Below are 19,663 nucleotides of genomic sequence, written 5' to 3'. Positions count from 1 at the left end.
GGTGGGCCTCCCGCGGCGGACGGAGGCTGGGCTTGGTAGCCGAAGCCAGTCGGCCGACTGACAAACTAAAAAAAAAAAAAAAAAAAAAAGGCAAACACCGGCGCTGGACCCCGCGCCACTCGCTGTGCCCTAACGGTTCCTAAATTCCGAGCGGCGGGGCGCGCTGGCCTGCGCTCCCCCGGCCTAGCCACCTGTTCCCAGCAGCCAATGGGGCGCGCACGGAGGGCGGCGGGGCGGGGCGAGCCTACAAAAGTCGGGGGCCGCCCGCCGTGACTTCGCCTGCTGGCGCGCCCTCGGGAGGCTCGGACGGACGCGGCCGAGCACCTGGAACATTCCGCTCGCGGACAAGCCGGGCGCGGGGCGATGCTGCGGGTGCGGTGTCTGCGCGGCGGGAGCCGCGGCGCCGAGGCGGTGCACTACATCGGCTCTCGGGTGCGTGCGCCTCCCGCCTCGGCTGGCGGCCGCGCGCGCTCCCCCTCGCCTTCCCTCGCTTTCCCCAGACAGCATTGCATGACAGTGTCCCTCGGGCCCCCCTTGGAAGCTCAGCTTCAACAGTCTTTGCTGGCTGCTGGGAGCTCGGCGGGTTCCGGGGAAAGCGGGACAGGCATTGGGGTCACACCCCGTGGGCGCGCCGCCCTCCCCGCCCGACGCTGATTGCTCCGAGAGGCTTCCGGCCCGGGGTGAGGGTGTGGGACCGACGAGTGACACTTCTTAATACAAGAATGGAATTATAGGGCTTCAGTGCAGGGGATGGGGCATAGAGTTGGGGAGCCTGCGGGCAAATTCGTGTGGCGTGGATGGACGGGAGAGGAGGCAAACTGGGAATCTGGGATGGAGAGGGAGCAAGCAGGCCCACTCCAAGAATAACGTGCAGTCCCGAGACCAGAGAGGAGTTGGAGCTAGTTCAGGCTGTACCTAGACTTTCTGCCGGGTCCCCGCCCTCCGCTTGCAGGTTTCTAAGGGTGCGTCTGCAGACCTCCTAGCTCCTGGGACAGGAATAGCCGGGCAGTTAGGCTCTCTCCTGGCAGCTGCTTCTAGAACAGCTGTCACTCTCCTTCCTCCTTTGGTCCCCACCCTGGCTCCCCTCCTGCCTCCTTCCTAAGGCATTTAACAGAGTAGGAGCGACATTGGGCTCAGGGGAGCGGTGTGGGGTGTGGGTGGTGGTTGAGATTTGCTCGGGGTGGGGGGGGCGGGTGAGGGACTCTCCCTACTGTAGATTTTATAGGCTCTAGATTTTCAAAAGGCTTTTTGTAAGTTCTTAGTTCTCTTTTCTGGTTTATAAATTTGTGCTTGGGTCAATTCTATCATGGCTGGGATACTATGGACCATCTGTGAAATGGAGCAGATGGCACTTGGTTACTCTCAGAATTGAAGTGCCAAAGAGTGGGAAGTGTGTGTTAGCAATGCAGAATTTTTAGTTTGAAGCTGATTATTCTGAAAGATAAGACTCTTTACATATGCTTCTACATTTTCATTTGGAAAAAAAAAGTATTAAAGTACTGGTGACTTTTAACACTGAAGGGGGAAGGAGGCTTCTTCCTCCAGCTGGACTTGGCAGGGAGATATGGAGCAGCTTTCTGTGGTTTTCTAGGAACGGGGTGATCCATCATCTATGGAAGGGTTGCTTAAAGCTTGATTAAAACTTGAATGCAGAAAACCATTCTGAGATATTAGGACAGAATCTAATGAGGGGCTTTAAAGAGTTATGTCAATTCACATATAGAGAAAAGATAATTTATAAAAAAACAAGAAGGGAAAACTATAGCCCCACTACCCACCTATATAGTAACTAACATCTTGATTTACATTTTCCTAAAGGATTTTAAATGTCTGTATTATACTGGGTTTCATTCTATTTCCTCCTGCCTGCAAGTACTGTATAGGAATATGCAATAATCTCTTCTTTGTTCTTGGAAGCTTGGAAGAACCTTAACATGGTGGGTGCAGAGAACTTTCCAGAGCACCCAGGCAGCTACTGCTTCCTCCCGGAATTCCTGTGCAGCTGATGATAAGGCCACTGATCCTCTACCCAAGGACTGCCCCGTCTCTTCTTACAACGAATGGGACCCATTAGAAGAAGTGATAGTGGGCAGAGCAGAAAATGCCTGTGTTCCACCATTCACTGTGGAGGTGAAGGTAAAGCAAGGGTATTCACATGTCTGAAGGCGGTTCACTCCTTATCTTCTGCAGGCTGGCCTCTGCCCCCATTCTCCTCTATAGCTGCTTTCACTGTAGCTTACTCCAGACCTCTGAACCCCAGTGGTGATTTTAATTATCTTACATGAAATACCTGTGGTGTTTGATTTTTCTTAAAGATTTTATTTATTTATTTATTTATTTGACACAGAGAGCATGTGCACAAGCAGGGGAAGCTGCAGAGAGAGAGAGAGAGAGAGGAGCAGGCTCCCCACTGAGCAGGGAGCCCAAGGTAGGGATCCATCCCAGGACCCTGGGATCATGACCTGAGCCAAAGATAGATGCTTAACCAACTGAGCCATCCAGGCAACCCTGGTGTTTTATACTATTTACACAAATAACTCCTTCCTTCAGATTCTGACAGATCTCATCTGGAAATGTAGTTCTTTCCTTATTCCTCACATCTTCCTTCACTGTCTGTAAGGTTACTGTTGAGCAGAATTTCACTTTGGCCCTCTTCTCACAGCTTCGCCTCCCACTTCCAGTCTGGTCCCGATCTTTCTCCAGATCAACGTGTTAAAACTCCTTGGCACATCCTGAGTTCAGCTGCCAGCCTCACTGCTATACTGGACCCTTCTTCATTTCTTCCTTTTCAGTTTTGGCATTTCTATTTACTAGAACTGAAACAACAAGGAGCCATCTTTGATTTCTCCCTCAGTCACATCCTCTACATCCATTGTCCAAGATTCAACAAGTCCTTTGTCAAAAGCAACCTTACCTCCATCCCTCTGCTGCTGCCTTAGATCAGGATCACATATACTGCCTGGACCATTGCAGCTAATCCCTCACTGGTCTCCCTCATTTGTTCTTCTCTCCAAACCACCTTCCAGCTTCTGTGAGAGTGCTTTTTAAATTTTATTTTAAAGATTTTATTTATTTGACAGAGAGACAGAGAGGGAACATAAGAAGGGGGAGCAGCAGAGGGAGAGGGAGACACAGGCTTCCTGCAGAGCGGGACCCTGGGATCATGACTTGAGCCAAAGGTGAATACTTAAGGACTGAGCCACCCAAGCACCCTGAGAGTGCTTTTTTATTTTTATTTTTATAAGAGAGATTTTCTTAAAGTAGATGTTCTTTTTTATTTAATATTTTATTTATTTGTTTGACAGACAGAGATCACAAGTAGGCAGAGAGGCAGGTAGAGAGAGAGGAGGAAGCAGGCTCCCTGCTGAGCAGAGAGCCTGGTGTGGGGGGCTCAATCCCAGGACCCTGGGATCATGACCTGAGCCGAAGGCAGAGGCTTTAACCCACTGAGCTACCCAGGCGCCCCAAGAGTGCATTTTTTAAAAATATTTTATTTATTTATTTGAGAGAGACAGTGAGAGAGAGCATGAGCGAGGAGAAGGTCAGAGAGTGAAGCAGACTCCCCATGGAGCTGGGAGCCTGATGCGGGACTCGATCCCGGGATTCCGGGATCATGACCTGAGCCGAAGGCAGTTGTCCAACCAACTGAGCCACCCAGGCATCCCCCGAGAGTGCATTTTTAAACCAAAATTGGATCACGTTGCTCATCCTGCTCCTATCACTCCTCTATTTCCCAATCTTCTTTTCTTTTCTTTCTTTTTTTTTTTTTTAAAAGATTTGATTTATTCATTTGACAGAGAGAGAGATCACAAGTAGGCAGAGAGGCAGGCAGAGAGAGAGGGAGAAGCAGGCTCCCTGCCAAGCAGAGAGCCCGATGCAGGGTTCGATCCCAGGACCCTGGGATCAGGGCTGGAGCCAAAGGCAGAGCCTTAACACACTGAGCCACCCAGGTGCCCCTTCCCCATCGTCCCCTACCATTACCTCCGATAAAGTTCTCATGGTATTCAAGATCATTCACAATCTGGCTCTAATCTGCCTTTCCAGGACTCCCCATTTCAATCATTGGCTCATCATAGAGGTTTGTTAATATGGCAGGTTAGCAGATGTCTATTCTTGTTTGGGTCCCTCTCAAATAAAATTTCACCTTGGTTTTCAGCAGACTTTATATGATAACCCTATAAGCAGCCAAACTCAACTTCTCACTGTTCCCCAAACAACCATCCTGACTGTGCTCCCACTGAGGACTCTTCCATCTCTGTTCCTGTACTGCTCCTGTCTGTAGTTTAAACCTACCCCTCTTGCTACCACAGAGATCTGATGGTCCCTTCCCCAAAGCCTTCCAGGGTTTCGCTGGCAACAAGTAATATCTCCTAAAAACTCCTAGTGTTCTTTATGTGTAATATTCCTAAAGCTGGGCCTCTGTGGTTTGGTTTTCAGGTTTCATCTCGGATAAGGGAGTGCCATCCACATTGCGACACAGCCTGAGCTTCCATTAATCATGGGTTCGAAATATATCTTCAATGTACTTAAATTCCTCCTGATTATTAACAATATTATTTATAACATGGATTAAGGAAATAAGTTCTATTACATCATTGCCCTCATGAGCAGAAATGCTGCCTACCTTGTACTGGGGCTCCAGAGGTATCAGCACAAAAGACCTTGCTTTCTGTTCAGAGAGATATCTTTGTCTAGAAACAAAGACTAAAGCTAAGTATCTTATGCCAGCCAACTGGCAGTTGAATTGAATGCCAGAAAAGTAAAGGAAAAAGCAATGACCAAATGCTGGAGAGTTAGGAAGTCTTCTTGAAGAAAATGACTTTTAATTAGACCTCGAAGAGAGTGTAATAGAAAAAGTCGTAAGTTCTAATTGTTCTGAAACTACCTCTGGTTCTGATATGTGATGTTTGCTGAACAGATTAATTTATGTATCATCCATGTGTTTTAAAAAGGCATTTTCTTTTTTAAGTCTTGTCTTTTTTTTTTTTTTTTTAAAGATTTTATTTATTGGGGCACCTGGGTGGCTCAGCGGGTTAAGCCTTTGCCTTCGGCTCGGGTCATGATCCCGGGGTCCTGGGATCGAGCCCCACATCCGGCTCTCTGCTTGGCAGGGAGCCTGCTTCTCCCTCTCTCTGCCTGCCTCTCTGCCTACTTGTGATCTCTCTCTGCCAAATAAATAAATAAAATCTTTAAAAAAAAAAAAGATTTTATTTATTTATTTGTCAGAGAGAAAGAGGGAGAGAGAGCCAGCACAGGCAGAAAATTAAAGAGAGACAGGCAGAGGCAGAGGGAGAAGCAGGCTCCCCGCCCAGCAAGGTGTGGGACTCTATCCCAGGACGCCGGGATCATGACCTGAGTCGAAGGCAGCTGCTTAACCAACTGAGTCACCTAGGCATCCTTTTTTAAGTCTTGTCTTAAAAAGAAGTCCCATCCCTTAACCATTTTAATTAGGTGGAGTTAAATTTCAGATTCAAGCAATAGCTTAAATTTTACTTGTCTGTAAAACTGTTGATTTTGGTGCTATGTAATCTTATAGAAACAGACATGATTCTCACACATGATTTTGAGTTCTCTGTCATTTTTGGAAAGTATATGGGGCTGAAGTCAGGAGACAAGGACTGAATTACGTATTTGATCAAGAAGCTTGATGCTAGTCTTGGCTAATCAGCTCTTTGACCTTGTGCAAGATTCCACAGATTTCTGGGCCTCAATAAGGTGAAGATGTTAAGAGGTTTGCTATCTACCTAACAAGATTAAATATGAAGGTAAAAGGTTGCATGCTAAGTGCTTCAAGGGACAAAACCATACTTCATTACTGTTGTGTGGATCTAGGTTTACATTACAGACGTACACTGTTAAGTGCAATGATTGTAGATATTGCTAGTATTAGCAGTATTGATTTCGTTCATTTGTCTGGTTATTTCTGCTTTATGCCACATGCTTAACTAGGTAACTAGAGAAAATTAAAGACATGCATACCCCCCAGAAGGCAAGGCCTTACTAATGAATAATGATACAGATGTATCAATCATCTTGGGAACAATGAAAGATAAAATAATGTATTAAACTGCTTTGAGCAATTAGGCATAAGATTGGTTGGAAGATATAAAGGCTACAGAAGTTTTATGGGAGTAAGGACGATAGTTTTCAGGAAGCACAGTTTTTAAAGGCTATGTAGCTTTTTATTCTGTAAAACATAATGAATACTTTCTACCAAATATGTGCTTTTTGTTTTGCTTTTATCTTTAAAACAAAGCTTGTAAGGGCGCCTGGCTGGCTCAGTGGGTTAAGCCGCTGCCTTCGGCTCGGGTCATGATCTCAGGGTCCTGGGATCGAGTCCCACGTCGGGCTCTCTGCTCGGCGGGGAGCCTGCTTCCTCCTCTCTCTCTGCCTCCCTCTCTTCCTGCCTCTCTGCCTACTTGTGATCTCTCTCTGTCAAATCAATCAATCAATCAAAAAAAAAAAAAAACAACAAAGCTTGTAAGAAAGGATCTTTTATAAGTAAGAAAGGACCTTTTATAAGATACAAAGTCAGTCAAGGTTAATGTACTATAAGCTTGAGGCTGGATCTATCTATCTATCTATGAAATATTCCAAAGACTATTTAAAATTCGTTTGGCAACCGACCCCCTCACCCCCCGGCCCTCACACGAACCCAAAGGGTTTTAAGCTCTTAAAGACTATAAAGTTTCCAGGAGTGCAGCCATATCTCTGCAACAGGTTATTAAAATCATATGCTAAGAATTTACCATAGTGTTTTTTATCTTGCAGACACTTTGTAAATGATTGCTTACTCATTTAGCAGGGTTACAAAGGAAGTGTAAATAATTTCCAACTATGTCTTAGAAAATATAATGTGCCTTGATCATTTGGACTTTGTTCAACCTTAGCCAGACAGAGTATGAGTTACACAAGGAAACTCACACTGTTCAAGTAGATTTTCTCCCCCCCCAGGAAAGCTTAGTTCCTATTTACCAAGGCCAGCTTCATTCTGCATAGTTACACAGAATACTTTGGACTGTGTCCGGCAAGACAGCATGGCTGTGCATCTGCTGGAACCAGTTTTAAAGTTTCAAAGGTTTCTTGTCCTTTAGCGGACTGTAAGCGATGTGCCTGGCATGAGAAGGGCAAAGTGATGAATGGAGGAGTAGTACTGCCATGTGTCTGAGAGGACTATAAAGACTCATTGTTATCCTCTCCTTCTGGGGGCTGCTGCCGGACTTCCTAGGAGTGAGAAACAGTGGAAAGCTTTTGTTTTTAAAAAGAGTAGATTGATCTTAAAAACTACGTGAATTAATACCGATCGTTTGATACTGATGATATTTGTCTGAGCCTGTTGTTTTCCTATAGATCTTCAAAAGAAAAGCAACTAGCCAATAATGTGGACAGGAATCAGCAAACTTTTTTCTGACAGATAATAAACATTTCAGGCTTTGCAGACCACACGTTTCTGTCATGACCACTCACCTCTCAACTCTGCGACTATAGTGCAAACAAAACAAAACTGCTACAGACAATATGTAAATGAATGAGTGTGTCTGTGTTCCCATAAAACTTGTATTTACTTGGAAAAAAAAAATGGCCATGGACTTTTAGTTTGCCAGCCCATTTTTAGAGCCTCACCGGCATCCTCCATTTTTGTTAAAGACATGTTTTTCAGATTCTTATTCCTTCTCCAGCAGGCTCAGCTCCAGCCTTACTGGTGTGAACCTAGGTAATGAACTAACAAGAGGCAGATCTGCCTTTGTATGTTTGATATTTATCAGACTGAGGTGGAAACGGAAGTAGAGACAGAAAATCTGGAAAAGACATCATCTTTGACATTATGGGGCTAGACATCTAGACACTGTATCTCATCACCCAGTTCCCTTAACCACTATCTGAAATTGTCTGATTTGTGTGGAAACCTTACCTGACATGATCAGGACTGGTAGGTAGTCAGTTAATCGATGATATAAAGAATATTTTTCTTAAATACCTCCTTTAAATATTTTTTTAAACTTAAAGTATATGGATGCATATCACTTTGCCAGTCTTCTGATGAAAGTCCCAAGTTTTCTCCTAGCGTTCGGATCTTCTGATTGGAATTCTGCCTCATCTACCTTGATAAATTACATCCATAAACATCGTCTACATTTCCCAGTGTATTTCTTTAAATTGAGAACTTAGGAACATGCTAAACAATCTGAATGAAGAATCCTTCTACATTTGTATATTTTTGAAAACCATTATTTTACAGTTGGTAGGCTTGCCCTATTTCAATAGTCATTTTTAGCAAATCGAGCCTTTTTAAAAGCATTTAACTGGTTTTCATTCAGTTGTCTTTTTAAAATGCGCATCACCCTTGGACACTTTCTAAATGTTACGCTTTTTTTCAGCTGCCAAGTGTGTGAATTCATTTATGGGATCACTTCCTTCTGTGACAAAAGGACTTGAAGTGGTAGGAGAACTTGGAAAGACTGGGGAGGGGAGGCATGTCTACAGGGAAGGCTACGAAGTAGCAAAGGCAGATTTGGGCTACTGCACAATTTTGCAAAGTGCTAATTCTGTTGAATGAGAAAATCAGTAATGGGTTTTTAAGAGCAGCAAAGACAATGTTTGTTTGTTTGACAATATGTCCCTAATTTTAAGGGGGCAGTGTACTATTTTCCTACAGAGTATCTTGCAGTGCTGTTTTCTAGATAGAATTCTGGGATGCATGGGTAGCACATGGTTTTATCTAAGTACGGATGTGCTCTTATCTTAGGCTCTTTTGTTTGTTTTCTTATTTGATTTCGTTTAGTGTAACCATCCTCAGAATAATATGTTGCTCAAAATATAACTTTAACTAGTGAGGAGTTGTACTGGTCACATAAGCTTGCTTAAGGATGACCTTGAGAAAACAGGTACTAGCAGCAGGCCTCTGGTGGAGGGGATGATACACGCCCTGAAGCCAAGCAGCTGGGGATGCCCGCCAGCTCAGGGCGGGACACCATCTGCTTCCCTTTTTCCCTGTCTCCTGTACCTCAGAGAAAGCCTGCGGTTAAGGTAATCCCTTTAAGTGTGCTAGCACAACTACAAATCCCAGCTGTGGACCAGACACACCTTACTCTTCTTATTTACCCAGTTTACCTCTAAAACTTGTGACCAACATCTGACTCACGTTCCTTCTTGTTTACCTACTAGACCTATGGCTATTGTACAACCTTCTTTCTTCTCCTTTGTTGCTACCTTGTATCTAATAAATATGAGACTGAGGAGTTGTTTGGGTGACAGTCCTTCCAGCTGTTGTCCCCTGCTCCTTGTCTTATAGCTGACTTGTTTGTGCCTCATTCCTCTTCCATGCGCCATTAGGAAAGCGGAAATTAAGACTGTCTAACGGAGTCCCTATGTCCTGTTTTGTCTATGAAGCTTTTACTATGAAGGACCAATAAAAACTGGAGAAGACTCCAAGCCCACCTGAGGGCAGACATGCTGTGAATGGCAGGGCAGAAGATCGTGGGCAAACAGTGCAAAAGGTCTCAAAACATCAAGAAAATTTAGAATTCTTCATTCAGCAAATATTGAGTGTCTTCTCAGAGAGGCAGTGTGCTCAGTGCTGGGGATCAACACTAGACAAGACATAGTCTTAATCTCATTTCCATTAAATTATACAAACCAGGGGCACCTGGATAGCTCCATCAGTTAAGTGTCTGCCTTTGGCTCAGGTCATGATCTCAGGGTCCTGGGATCAAGTCCCAAGTTGGCTCCCGGCTCCGCCGGAGGTTGCTTCTCCCTCTCCTCCTCGCTCATGGTCTCTCTTTCTCTGTCTCAAATAAATACAAATTTTTTTTTTTAAAGAAAAAAAATAGGTTATAGAAATCCTTGTTCACTGCCTAGGACTTTATCATGAGTTGTATTTTTCCCTGATTAAGTATTTCACTTACTTTCTCCTGTTTGTAGGCCAACACATATGAAAAGTACTGGCCATTTTACCAGAAGCATGGAGGCCATCATTTTCCCAAAGATCATTTGAAAAAGGCTGTTGCTGAAATTGAAGAGATGTGCAATATTTTAAAAATGGAAGGAGTGACAGTGAGGAGACCTGACCCCATTGACTGGTCACTGAAGTATAAAACTCCTGATTTTGAGTCTACGGGTAAGTGATATTGGATACCTCAACTGCTAGTGTCTTAATTTTTAATTTCTTTCTTAAAAGCTCAGATAATCTCTCAGAGATTCTTTTAATAATCCTTTGAAACTTTAAAGATTACTTAGGAACAGATTGGTTCTTTTCAATATGATTAAGATGTCCATATTCTCAACTCCATTGTAAATCAAAATCTTCTTGAAAGAAGCAGTTTTTCTAAACCTTATGATCATTTCCTTTCACAGAACAGTGGATTCCATGTCATTTACAGAAGTTACGAGGGGAACAGAAACATTCCCGTTTTAGTTTTAACTGACATTGCTACAAGATCGTTTCTGTGCCTGAGTTCAGTGTTCTAATTCACAGTTCTAGAAACGATCCTTGGCCCAATTTTTATCTTGTGGTACTGATACTCCCTGAAGAACTCTGTTTCTATGTAGCAAGAAAGGAGCTTACAAAACGTGAAAACTTGGTCGTTCTAGATATCTTTGAACAAGGACCTTATTCATTTCTTCTTTGTTCCTTCTTCTCTTCCCTTTCCTTTCTTTCCTCACTCCCTTTGCTTTCATCTCCCTCCCTTCCTTCCTCCCTTCATTCCTTCCTACCTTCCTTTCCTAGCTTTGCCATCACCACACATGCTAACAATCTAGTATATATCACTAGTATATATCACAGCCTAGTCTATATCATCTAGTATATATCACTCCATCTTTTTCCATTTGCATATAAATCAATTCATACACATTCCTATAGATTTTCTGTATTTTTTTTTTTTTTTTTTTTTTTACCAAGACATGGGATCCCATTATATAGATTCTTCTGTCTTGGAAATGAGCATTACTGAGGTTGTTGTGGAATGTTTTTGTTTGATAGGTTTATATGGGGCAATGCCTCGTGACATCCTGATAGTTGTGGGCAATGAGATTATCGAGGCTCCCATGGCGTGGCGTGCCCGCTTCTTTGAGTACCGTGCATATCGGTCAATTATTAAAGACTATTTCCACCGTGGCGCCAAGTGGACAACTGCTCCCAAGCCAACAATGGGTGATAAGCTTTATGACCAGGTAAAACCCTAATTATAGGTGAGCTTATTAGTAACTTCTCTCAATAATCCAGAGAATGAGATAGAGATTCTCTGAAACCTTGTATTTGGTATGTGTTTGAGAAACTGAGAACATCAACTGCATTTAAAAAAAAATGTTTTATGATAAAAATAAGGTAAATGATATTGTGATAATAACAGTAATAGTAATAGCTAACACTTATCTGGTGCATATTATGTTCTAGGTCTTGAACTAAATGCTTTTATACATTGTCAGTCCTGTTTATTCTTCACAAAACCCTCTGGAGGGAGGAGCATCAATCCTCCCCTTACTGGGAGGAAAGCTTGCCTAAAGGGACATAGCTATTCATTGGTAGAAACAGAAAAGTAACTTTTTCTTCTGAAAAAACAGCGGGGGTCTACAGGCCATATTCACAGTAAAAGGAAGTATATATCCCTTGTTAGGTCACTTATTACTTGATCATTTATAGAAAGAATCAATTAGCAATAATCGCGCCTCGGATAAACCTCATTGGCTACGATACTGCCACTGCGCAAAGCTGTATAGAAAGAATCAAAAGATCAAAATTACTTCTAGGTGTTTAAAGACAGAAATGAGTAATGAATTCATTCCACCACACCAAATCCACTTTGGCAGGGGATGCACGGCATCTTGTTTGATGGTATGAGTTAGGCTCAGGACCAAATTCCTTTTCTAAAATAACAGAATGACTTCATCCTGTTGACTGTCACTATTGTAGATAGCTACATAAATCAATATGAGTCATGAATATTTTCAAAATCATTACCATTGCTGTACCGTTTTCTTGTAAGTATCAAGAAATTGCTGTCATGCCTAGTTTGGGGCTTTTGTTTTTTGTTGTCAGTTTATTTTGATTCAGTTAGCATGGGCCTACCTCTTCCCCATGCATGTTTTAGTCTAAAACAGTAGTACTATTTTGGGAAATGATGATGTTGAATTAATTTTCTTAGTAATGGATGTCCCATAAGTAATTTCCTTTGTATGTATTCATTCTTGTTCCAAATAGAATTACCCTATCCATTCAGTAGAAGACAGACACAAATTGGCTGCTCAGGGAAAATTTGTGACAACTGAGTTCGAGCCATGCTTTGATGCTGCTGACTTCATTAGAGCTGGAAGAGATATTTTTGCACAGAGAAGCCAGGTTAATAAAAGCTGCCTCTTAAATTCCACACTTTATTATTACATTTTTAATTCATTATTTTATTATTTACTTATACATTATTGTATTTTTTGATGAAAATATTTTCATCCTATTTTTAGTTATCTAAACGTAGAACCAAATCTTTATAGAATTATGTCTTCCTTTCATTTTCAGGTTACAAACTATCTGGGCATTGAATGGATGCGTAGGCATCTTGCTCCAGACTACAGAGTGCATATCCTCTCCTTTAAAGACCCCAATCCAATGCATATTGATGCCACCTTCAATATCATTGGACCTGGCCTTGTGCTGTCCAACCCTGACCGACCGTGTGATCAGGTAAGGGAGCCCTTAAGACTCTGGAGAAGCATTAGAGTCTACCAACTGAAGTAACTACCATTTTTATTTTAAGCACTTCCATGGTTCCTAATGGTCGTAAATGATGGATTCAGCGGTGCTCAACATTATGAGAATCAAACATTGGATTGCTTGTGGTGGATTTACTGTAAGGTGACCAGAACTCCCAGATGTATGTTGTAGCCATGATAATTAGTGTAGTGTCATCAGACTTTGACTTTCCTTAAGGCTTGCCTTAAGGCAAAGCCTCCAGTTTGTGTGTCTCTGTGTGTTTTTATCGAAGAGAGTATATTATCCTACAGCTTGCAGCCAAGATCCCATAGCAGCTGAACTGCAAACAGAATGATCCCTGCATGGTGGGACAGTGACCCTGGGTAGTGGGTGTCTTTCTCCCTCTCCAGTGGGTCAGTTCCCCTTTGCCCAGCCCAACCCACAGGAAGGAGCAGAGCTACTGGTCTCTGAGAGCAGCTGGTCTGCTACCATCTGCAGCCTCCTGCCTCTGCTGCCTCCCTCCTACTTCCAGTTGGGTGGTGAGTGACTCTGTTATTTGTTAGGCTGCAATATACCTCTTAAAAACCTCTTAAAAATGACTACTTTAGGGGCGCCTTGTGGCTCAGGTCATGATCTCAGGGTGCTGGGATCGAGCCCCGCATCGGGCTCTCTGCTCAGCGGGGAGCCTGTTTCTCCCTCTCTCTCTGCCTGCCTCTCTGCCTACTTGTGATCTCTCTCTGTCAAATAAATAAATAAAATCTTAAAAAAAAAATGACTACTTTACCATGTCACTGTTTATTTCCATCCCATATATTTATACCCAATGACCAGATTACTTATCCATTTTCACTTTAGTATAATTTATTGATATACTAAGTGAGTATGTGAACATAAGAATGGCTGGGTTATAATGGTCAGTAAGGACATTTATGGTTCTTTGGGAGTACATCCTTAATACCTGTCTTTATGCTATGGTAGAGATGCAAACTGATGGACTATGAAGTGGATGGACTATGGGTTTAACACAGTCATTACATTTTTGTTTCCTTATAGCTAAATAGATAGGAGATATTTTCATTTTCTTTAATGTGAATTTGTCAAGGAAAGTATCTTCCATGTTTTAAGATCTCTGAAACCTAAATAAAGCATGAGAATATTTTTATTTATTTATTTTTTTTTTCTCAAAGATTTTATTTATTTATCGGTGGGGGGGGGGGGAGCGAGCACAGGCAGACAGAATGGCAGGCAGAGGGAGAAGCAGGCTCCCAGCCGAGCAAGGAGCCCGATGTAGGACTCGATCCCAGGACGCCAGGATCATGACCTGAGCCGAAGGCAGCTGCTCAACCAACTGAGCCACCCAGGCGTCCCAAGCATGAGAATATTTTTAAAAGCTTTAACATTTCTGTTACTTTTTTTTTTTAACTTTAACCTGGTGATATGGTCATTTTATTTTACATTTCTAATTAGGATTCAGATAAAATCACTCCAAATGTTTGGAAATATAATTATATTTTGGCAGCTGAGAAGTCAGTGTCTCAAAAAAGAATTATTAATCATAGGAGCTATCAGAGACTACAAATGATAATAATAGCATATATAGATTTAAACCTCCTTGGGGTTTTTGTTTGTTTGTTTGTTTGTTTGTTTCTGTCTTGCAGATTGATCTTTTTAAGAAAGCAGGATGGACCATAGTTACTCCTCCAATACCAGTCATCCCAGATGGTATGTTTACTGTTACATACTCCAGGCTAAAATGAGTATTTCAGTGACTGAAGAAGAGCTTTCATCTATAGACAGCAGCCCAAATTTTAGTACTTTAATAAAGAAAATGTTTCCCCAGGAAGGAGTAAGGTAGCACCTGGGCCTATAGGTACAAGAAAAGACTGGGACTTATGTTTGTAATCTCTCCTTCCATACACAATGCAAGTGAGAAGATGGGAAAAATCAGCATAAAGCAACATCACAAAGCAAGAAATGAGTTTTTAAAGAAAACAAGGTGAAATCCAAATGTGTAATAGGAATCGATTGAGTCTAGATTGAATCCTAACATTCATAGATAAACTGTCTTAAGATTAAAATAAAATTCCATAGGGAACGTGAACTACTGAAAGAATGGAAGTGTCACTTTAATATTCTTCACTTTGGAAACCTTGCTTTAAACAAAGATGATAGTGGACATGATTTAACAGTTGTTACAATTTTTAGATCACCCACTCTGGATGTCATCCAAATGGCTTTCCATGAATGTCTTAATGCTAGATGAGAAGCGTGTCATGGTGGATGCCAATGAAGTTCCAATTCAAAAGATGTTTGAAAAACTGGGTATGTACAATAAACAAGACATGGCGTCATGCATGAAAGTATTAAATCAGAATAACTAAAGAAATTACCGCTAGGTCTGATGTATGATTTACGTAATTCAATTGCTATTCCTTTTAGAGGTACCATGTTATTATTTCATAGATACACAATATTTTTATTTCTAACAATCATAATCCCAAAGGGTTGGAGATGCATTTCAGGCTCCTCAAACATCCCTTAGCAATAAGTATATCAATCTTCTGTGACTTACCTAACCTCTTGGTACCCATGTATGAAGATTCATGTCTCATATTTCAGGTGTATTACCCAGAAGAAATGATTTTCCCCCTTGACACATCCCTCTTTAATGTGTTATCAGTTGAAAAAGACTGGCCTGTCCATTTTCGATTGAGCCCAATCTAATGATATGATCTCTAATGCTATGCCACTTTTTTCCTAATTTTCATGAAACAGTTTCTTTGTCCATTAAGATTTTATTGTTTCTCAACTTTAAATATTATTAATAACCAGATATATGATTCATCATATTTTATGATTTACACACAAGGAACTTGTTAAAGCAAACTTTATCCAACAACTGGAACCTTTCCAATTCAGGATTAAAATAGCTCTGACCATCTGAATAAGAGAAATACATCTGTCTACCAGGAAACACACTTGTGTTTAGAAGTCCACTCTTTATCCCAAGCCCACTCCTTACCCCTTGCAAACTCTGTTCTTACTTCCCAAAGCCCTGCCCAGTCTCACTTTCTTGGGAAAGTCTTTTCCAATGGCTCTTGCTGCCTTCCCTCCCTGACTACCCCAGTGGAACTTTTAGTGACTCTAGAGCTATCTTTCCTCTCAAAATAATGTGTTCTTTGAGGGAAGAGGATATATTTTCTTTTTTAAAATACTGTTATGCTGCGTTGAACACTACAACAAAAAACTTATGATGTACTATATGCTGGTTAACTGCACCCCCCAAAAATGAAAACAAATAAAAAAATAAAATCCCATTGTGCTGAACACAATAGATTTCTTTCTAAATACAGTTGGTTAACTGGGCCATGCACATCATCACAAGCACATCAGTGCAAATGATGCCAGATTAAACTACTTGCCTGAATAGATTTGGTACCTGAATGAGCATCCAACCCAGCATACTAAAAATACAAGCTCAGTTCCATTGTTTTCTTAAGGTGGTGAAGTTGATCCTGTCCCACTCATCCAACCCACTGAGGACACTGACCTGAGAATTGTCAGCAGAACAAAATAGACTTCACCGTGTCTGCTGTCTGGTGAAGACTTTATATTAGCAGTGGAATAGGTTAGATGAAATATAATTAGTGACAAAACAGTTGAAAGACTGTTTGGGGTTCAGGTAGACTTGAGGATTAGAGACACAGGGTTCCTACCTATCTTTGGGCTTACTTTCTACAGGAGAATCTTCTTGGGCATCCATCTAACTGACCACCTGTCTCTCTTTTGATGCAGGTATCAGTACCATCAAGGTTAGCATCCGTAATGCCAATTCCCTGGGAGGAGGCTTCCACTGCTGGACCTGCGATGTCCGGCGCCGAGGCACCCTGCAGTCCTACTTTGACTGACAGGGCCTGACGGTGCTGGTGGCTTGGCCTCCAAGAAATCTAGGAAGCTTAGGGATAAGGTTCATTCTCCCACTTGAAAAAGTGCATGAACTGTAGTGCTTTAAACAATTGTATCCTTAACAGGGGTCTTAAGCCTGGTTTATTTTTATTACTTTTCTTTGATGTAAGGAAATAACTTGTGCTAGGTCTTACTTTCTCCTCCTAAATTCATTTACTATTTGGCTTTAAGTGTAAACATCTGGTGAATGTATACCAACAAAAATTAGTTCTTCGAGTACCTTGGCCACTAATATTTAACCATCTACCTCTGTTTCTAATTTTCTTTCCAAAAGGCAGCTTGAAATGTTGGTCCTAATTTTCATTATTTTTTTCCTTTTTTCTAAGACTTGTGAATGTTTGTATCATTTCTTTTTTCTAAATGAGAGAAAGACTTAAAATATACAAAGATCTTAAGCAGAACCAGGTAACTGTCTCTTTTTCTAATGAGGAGTTTTGGTAATTTTTAATTTTTTGTCTTTAAAAAATAACCTAGACTATGCAAACATATTAAGTGTATTTTCCATGAATGTTTTTAATATTCTTATTTCAACATTGCTATTTGCTACTAAAAACTTTTTCATACAACTTACCTCATTTCAAGTGATTTAATCTTTCTTCTCTGTCCAAATTTTAAAGAATATTTAGTGCAATAGGTTGTTAGTTAACTATAAGTTCTGATCCTAAATTTTGATCTCTAGTGTCTAATGGATATATTGCATTTTTGATAATCTAAGCTTGGTTTACAGATATGCAAATTATTTCAAGCACAGACCTTAAAAGCATTAAAAAACTAATGGAGGTAAAACCTATATGCAATGTGAAATAATTTTAATGTTGTACATGTATTTTTATTCTAATAAACTTTTATGTTACAGAATGGATTTCATTAGAGTTTGGCATCAGCCCAATTATTATTTTTTTAAAGGTTTTATTTATTTATTTGGCAGACAGAGATCACAAGTAGGCAGAGAGGCAGGCAGAGAGAAAGGAGGAAGCAGGCTCCCTGCTGAGCAGAGAGCCCTATGCGGGGCTCAATCCCAGGACCCTGGGATCATGACCTGAGCCAAAGTCAGAGGCTTAGCCCTCTGAGCCACCCAGGCGCACCTCAGCCCAATTATTTTAAGCATAGGTAAATTATAAGAATGTAGCTCTAGGGACAAAATTTTAATGCTCTGAAATAATACATTCATCCCTAGTAAATAACCTAATACGTGTATTCACAAATGCTTAGCAGAGTCAGATTTTATTAGTTTTTTAAAAGATTTATTTATTTTAGAGAAAGAGTGGGTGCGCACACACACATGGGAGAGGGGCAGAGGGAGAGGGACAGCAAGAATCCTCAAGCAGACCACACTGAGCACAGAGCCGGATCAGGGCTCAATCCCACGACCCTGAGATCATGAGTTGAGCTGAAACCAAGACTCTGACACCTAATCGACTGAGCCACCCAGGTGCCCCCAAATTTTATTAATTAATTCATTCAAAAATATCTAAATGTTTTCTGAATACATGGGACTAATCCTAGGCCCCAGAGAAGAGAGTATCTGTTCTCAAGACGCTAAATGTTTTGACTCATGAGAAATGGGGGGGGTTGGAGGGTGGGGAAGACGAGCTCTGAAATGAGCCATAGGTTTACCCTATGCCTGTGCCCCTGCCAACACCTTTAGCTCCATTGTATTCTGGTGTCCTTTCTCACCCTCCCCTCACAGGAACACCTATCAGTTCTACACTGGGCCAAATCCTGTTCAAGAAGTGGAGAGAGTCATGTGGACTAGGGCATACTTAGGGTATATATATATATTCCCAGGTCTAAATACAGCTCAGCAGTTTTACTACATACACCACCCCCCCATTATCCCCAGTGCCTATTCCAAACCTTCACTATGTTCTCTTATCTGATCTTACTGTTTCATTTTTCACAGAGCAAGTAAAGGCAGTCAAGTGTCCACTCCCTCAGGTTTTCTCCTCAGCTTTTCTGCTCTATTTCCATATTAGGATGGGCATTGTCCTCCACATTGGGAGAGCTTTTCTGACATCATGCATGACATGCTGGGCATTATGTCTTAGCATAATCTTACATCCTTCAGTTCTTAGAGCTGTTTCATATACAGTCAGTAACAAGCCTATAGCTGTTTTCTAGAAGGAGTATACTGGAGAATAGCAATTGGTGGTTTTCTAGTTCAAAAGCCCTGGGATAATGACCTGAGCCAAAGGCAGAGGCTTTAACCCACTGAGCCACCCAGGTGCCCCTCCCAGGTAATTTTAGATTTAAGTTATAGTATCTATCCCTAAGTGAAGGATATGATTTTTCCAAAAGCCAAATAGGTCCACCGGGTGTTGAGCTTCTAGTTTAGTCCGGGAGGTGGGGAGCAATAGCAACGTATTCCTAGTTGTCTGTGGTAGACCACAGGTTGCTCCAACCCGTGCAATACCCCCAGATTTTACAGTCTGCGTAGGACCCTGAATTTTATTAGAGTTAAATTAATCATCCCCAATCCTCATATGACTTTATGACCTTAGTTAAGTTTATTTTAATAAGTCTCTTTTAGCTTAATCCTCGGTTTCTAAGCTAATCATAATATCCCCAAAATAGTGTACTGAAATATTGTCCAGTTGTATTAGATCTCAGTCCCACCTGACCAGACTGACAGTGTGTGGGGGAGTTCACTCTCCTTGAGGGGATCCTGTACATGTGTGTTACAGATCATAACACATGAATGCAGATTGTCGTTGCCTCTCCTTGGAGACTGGAACGCAGATTGTTGTTTCCTCTCCTCTGAGATAGTAAGAACAACATATTTTCTGGTGTGCCTGGGTGGCTCAATCAGTTAGGCATCTGCCTTCGGCTTAGGCCATGATCCAGGGGTCTTGGAATCAAGTCCCGCATCGGGCTCCTTGCTCAGCCAGGAGCCTGCTTCTCCGTCTGCTTGTGCTCATGTGCTTGCTCTCTCTCTCTCTCTCTCTGACAAATAAATAAATAAATAAATAAACTTAAAAAAAAAAGAACAATATATTTTCTGTGGGGTTCTGT

General features: G+C 41.6%; 1 protein-coding gene and 1 non-coding gene across 3 annotated transcripts; one reads left to right on the top strand and one right to left on the bottom strand.

The window, feature by feature from the left end:
* The first annotated feature begins 264 nt into the window (after positions 1–264).
* Positions 265–17,513, top strand: GATM (glycine amidinotransferase). Of its 2 annotated transcripts, XM_059372743.1 has the most exons (9): positions 265–432; positions 1,918–2,136; positions 9,922–10,117; positions 10,982–11,172; positions 12,200–12,337; positions 12,512–12,676; positions 14,344–14,407; positions 14,891–15,007; positions 16,481–17,513. In XM_059372743.1, exons 1-9 carry the CDS (start codon positions 364–366, stop codon positions 16,591–16,593), a joined length of 1,272 nt encoding a protein of 423 aa, XP_059228726.1. In that variant the 5' UTR covers positions 265–363; the 3' UTR covers positions 16,594–17,513. The 2 variants fall into 2 exon arrangements, with proteins under 2 accessions (XP_059228726.1, XP_059228727.1); XM_059372744.1 differs by lacking the exons at positions 265–432; positions 1,918–2,136 and adding an exon at positions 2,370–2,428.
* LOC132000370 (U4 spliceosomal RNA) lies at positions 11,567–11,712 on the bottom strand. The gene has a single exon (XR_009399263.1). It is a non-coding gene; the product is annotated as a U4 spliceosomal RNA (small nuclear RNA).
* Positions 17,514–19,663: the final 2,150 nt, after the last annotated feature.

The sequence above is a fragment of the Mustela nigripes genome, chromosome 13 (genome assembly GCF_022355385.1).
Source record: "Mustela nigripes isolate SB6536 chromosome 13, MUSNIG.SB6536, whole genome shotgun sequence".
In the NCBI taxonomy this organism is placed as follows: Eukaryota; Metazoa; Chordata; class Mammalia; order Carnivora; family Mustelidae; genus Mustela; species Mustela nigripes.
Note: the sequence above shows the minus strand (reverse complement) of the source record. Positions and strands in the feature narration are given on the sequence as shown.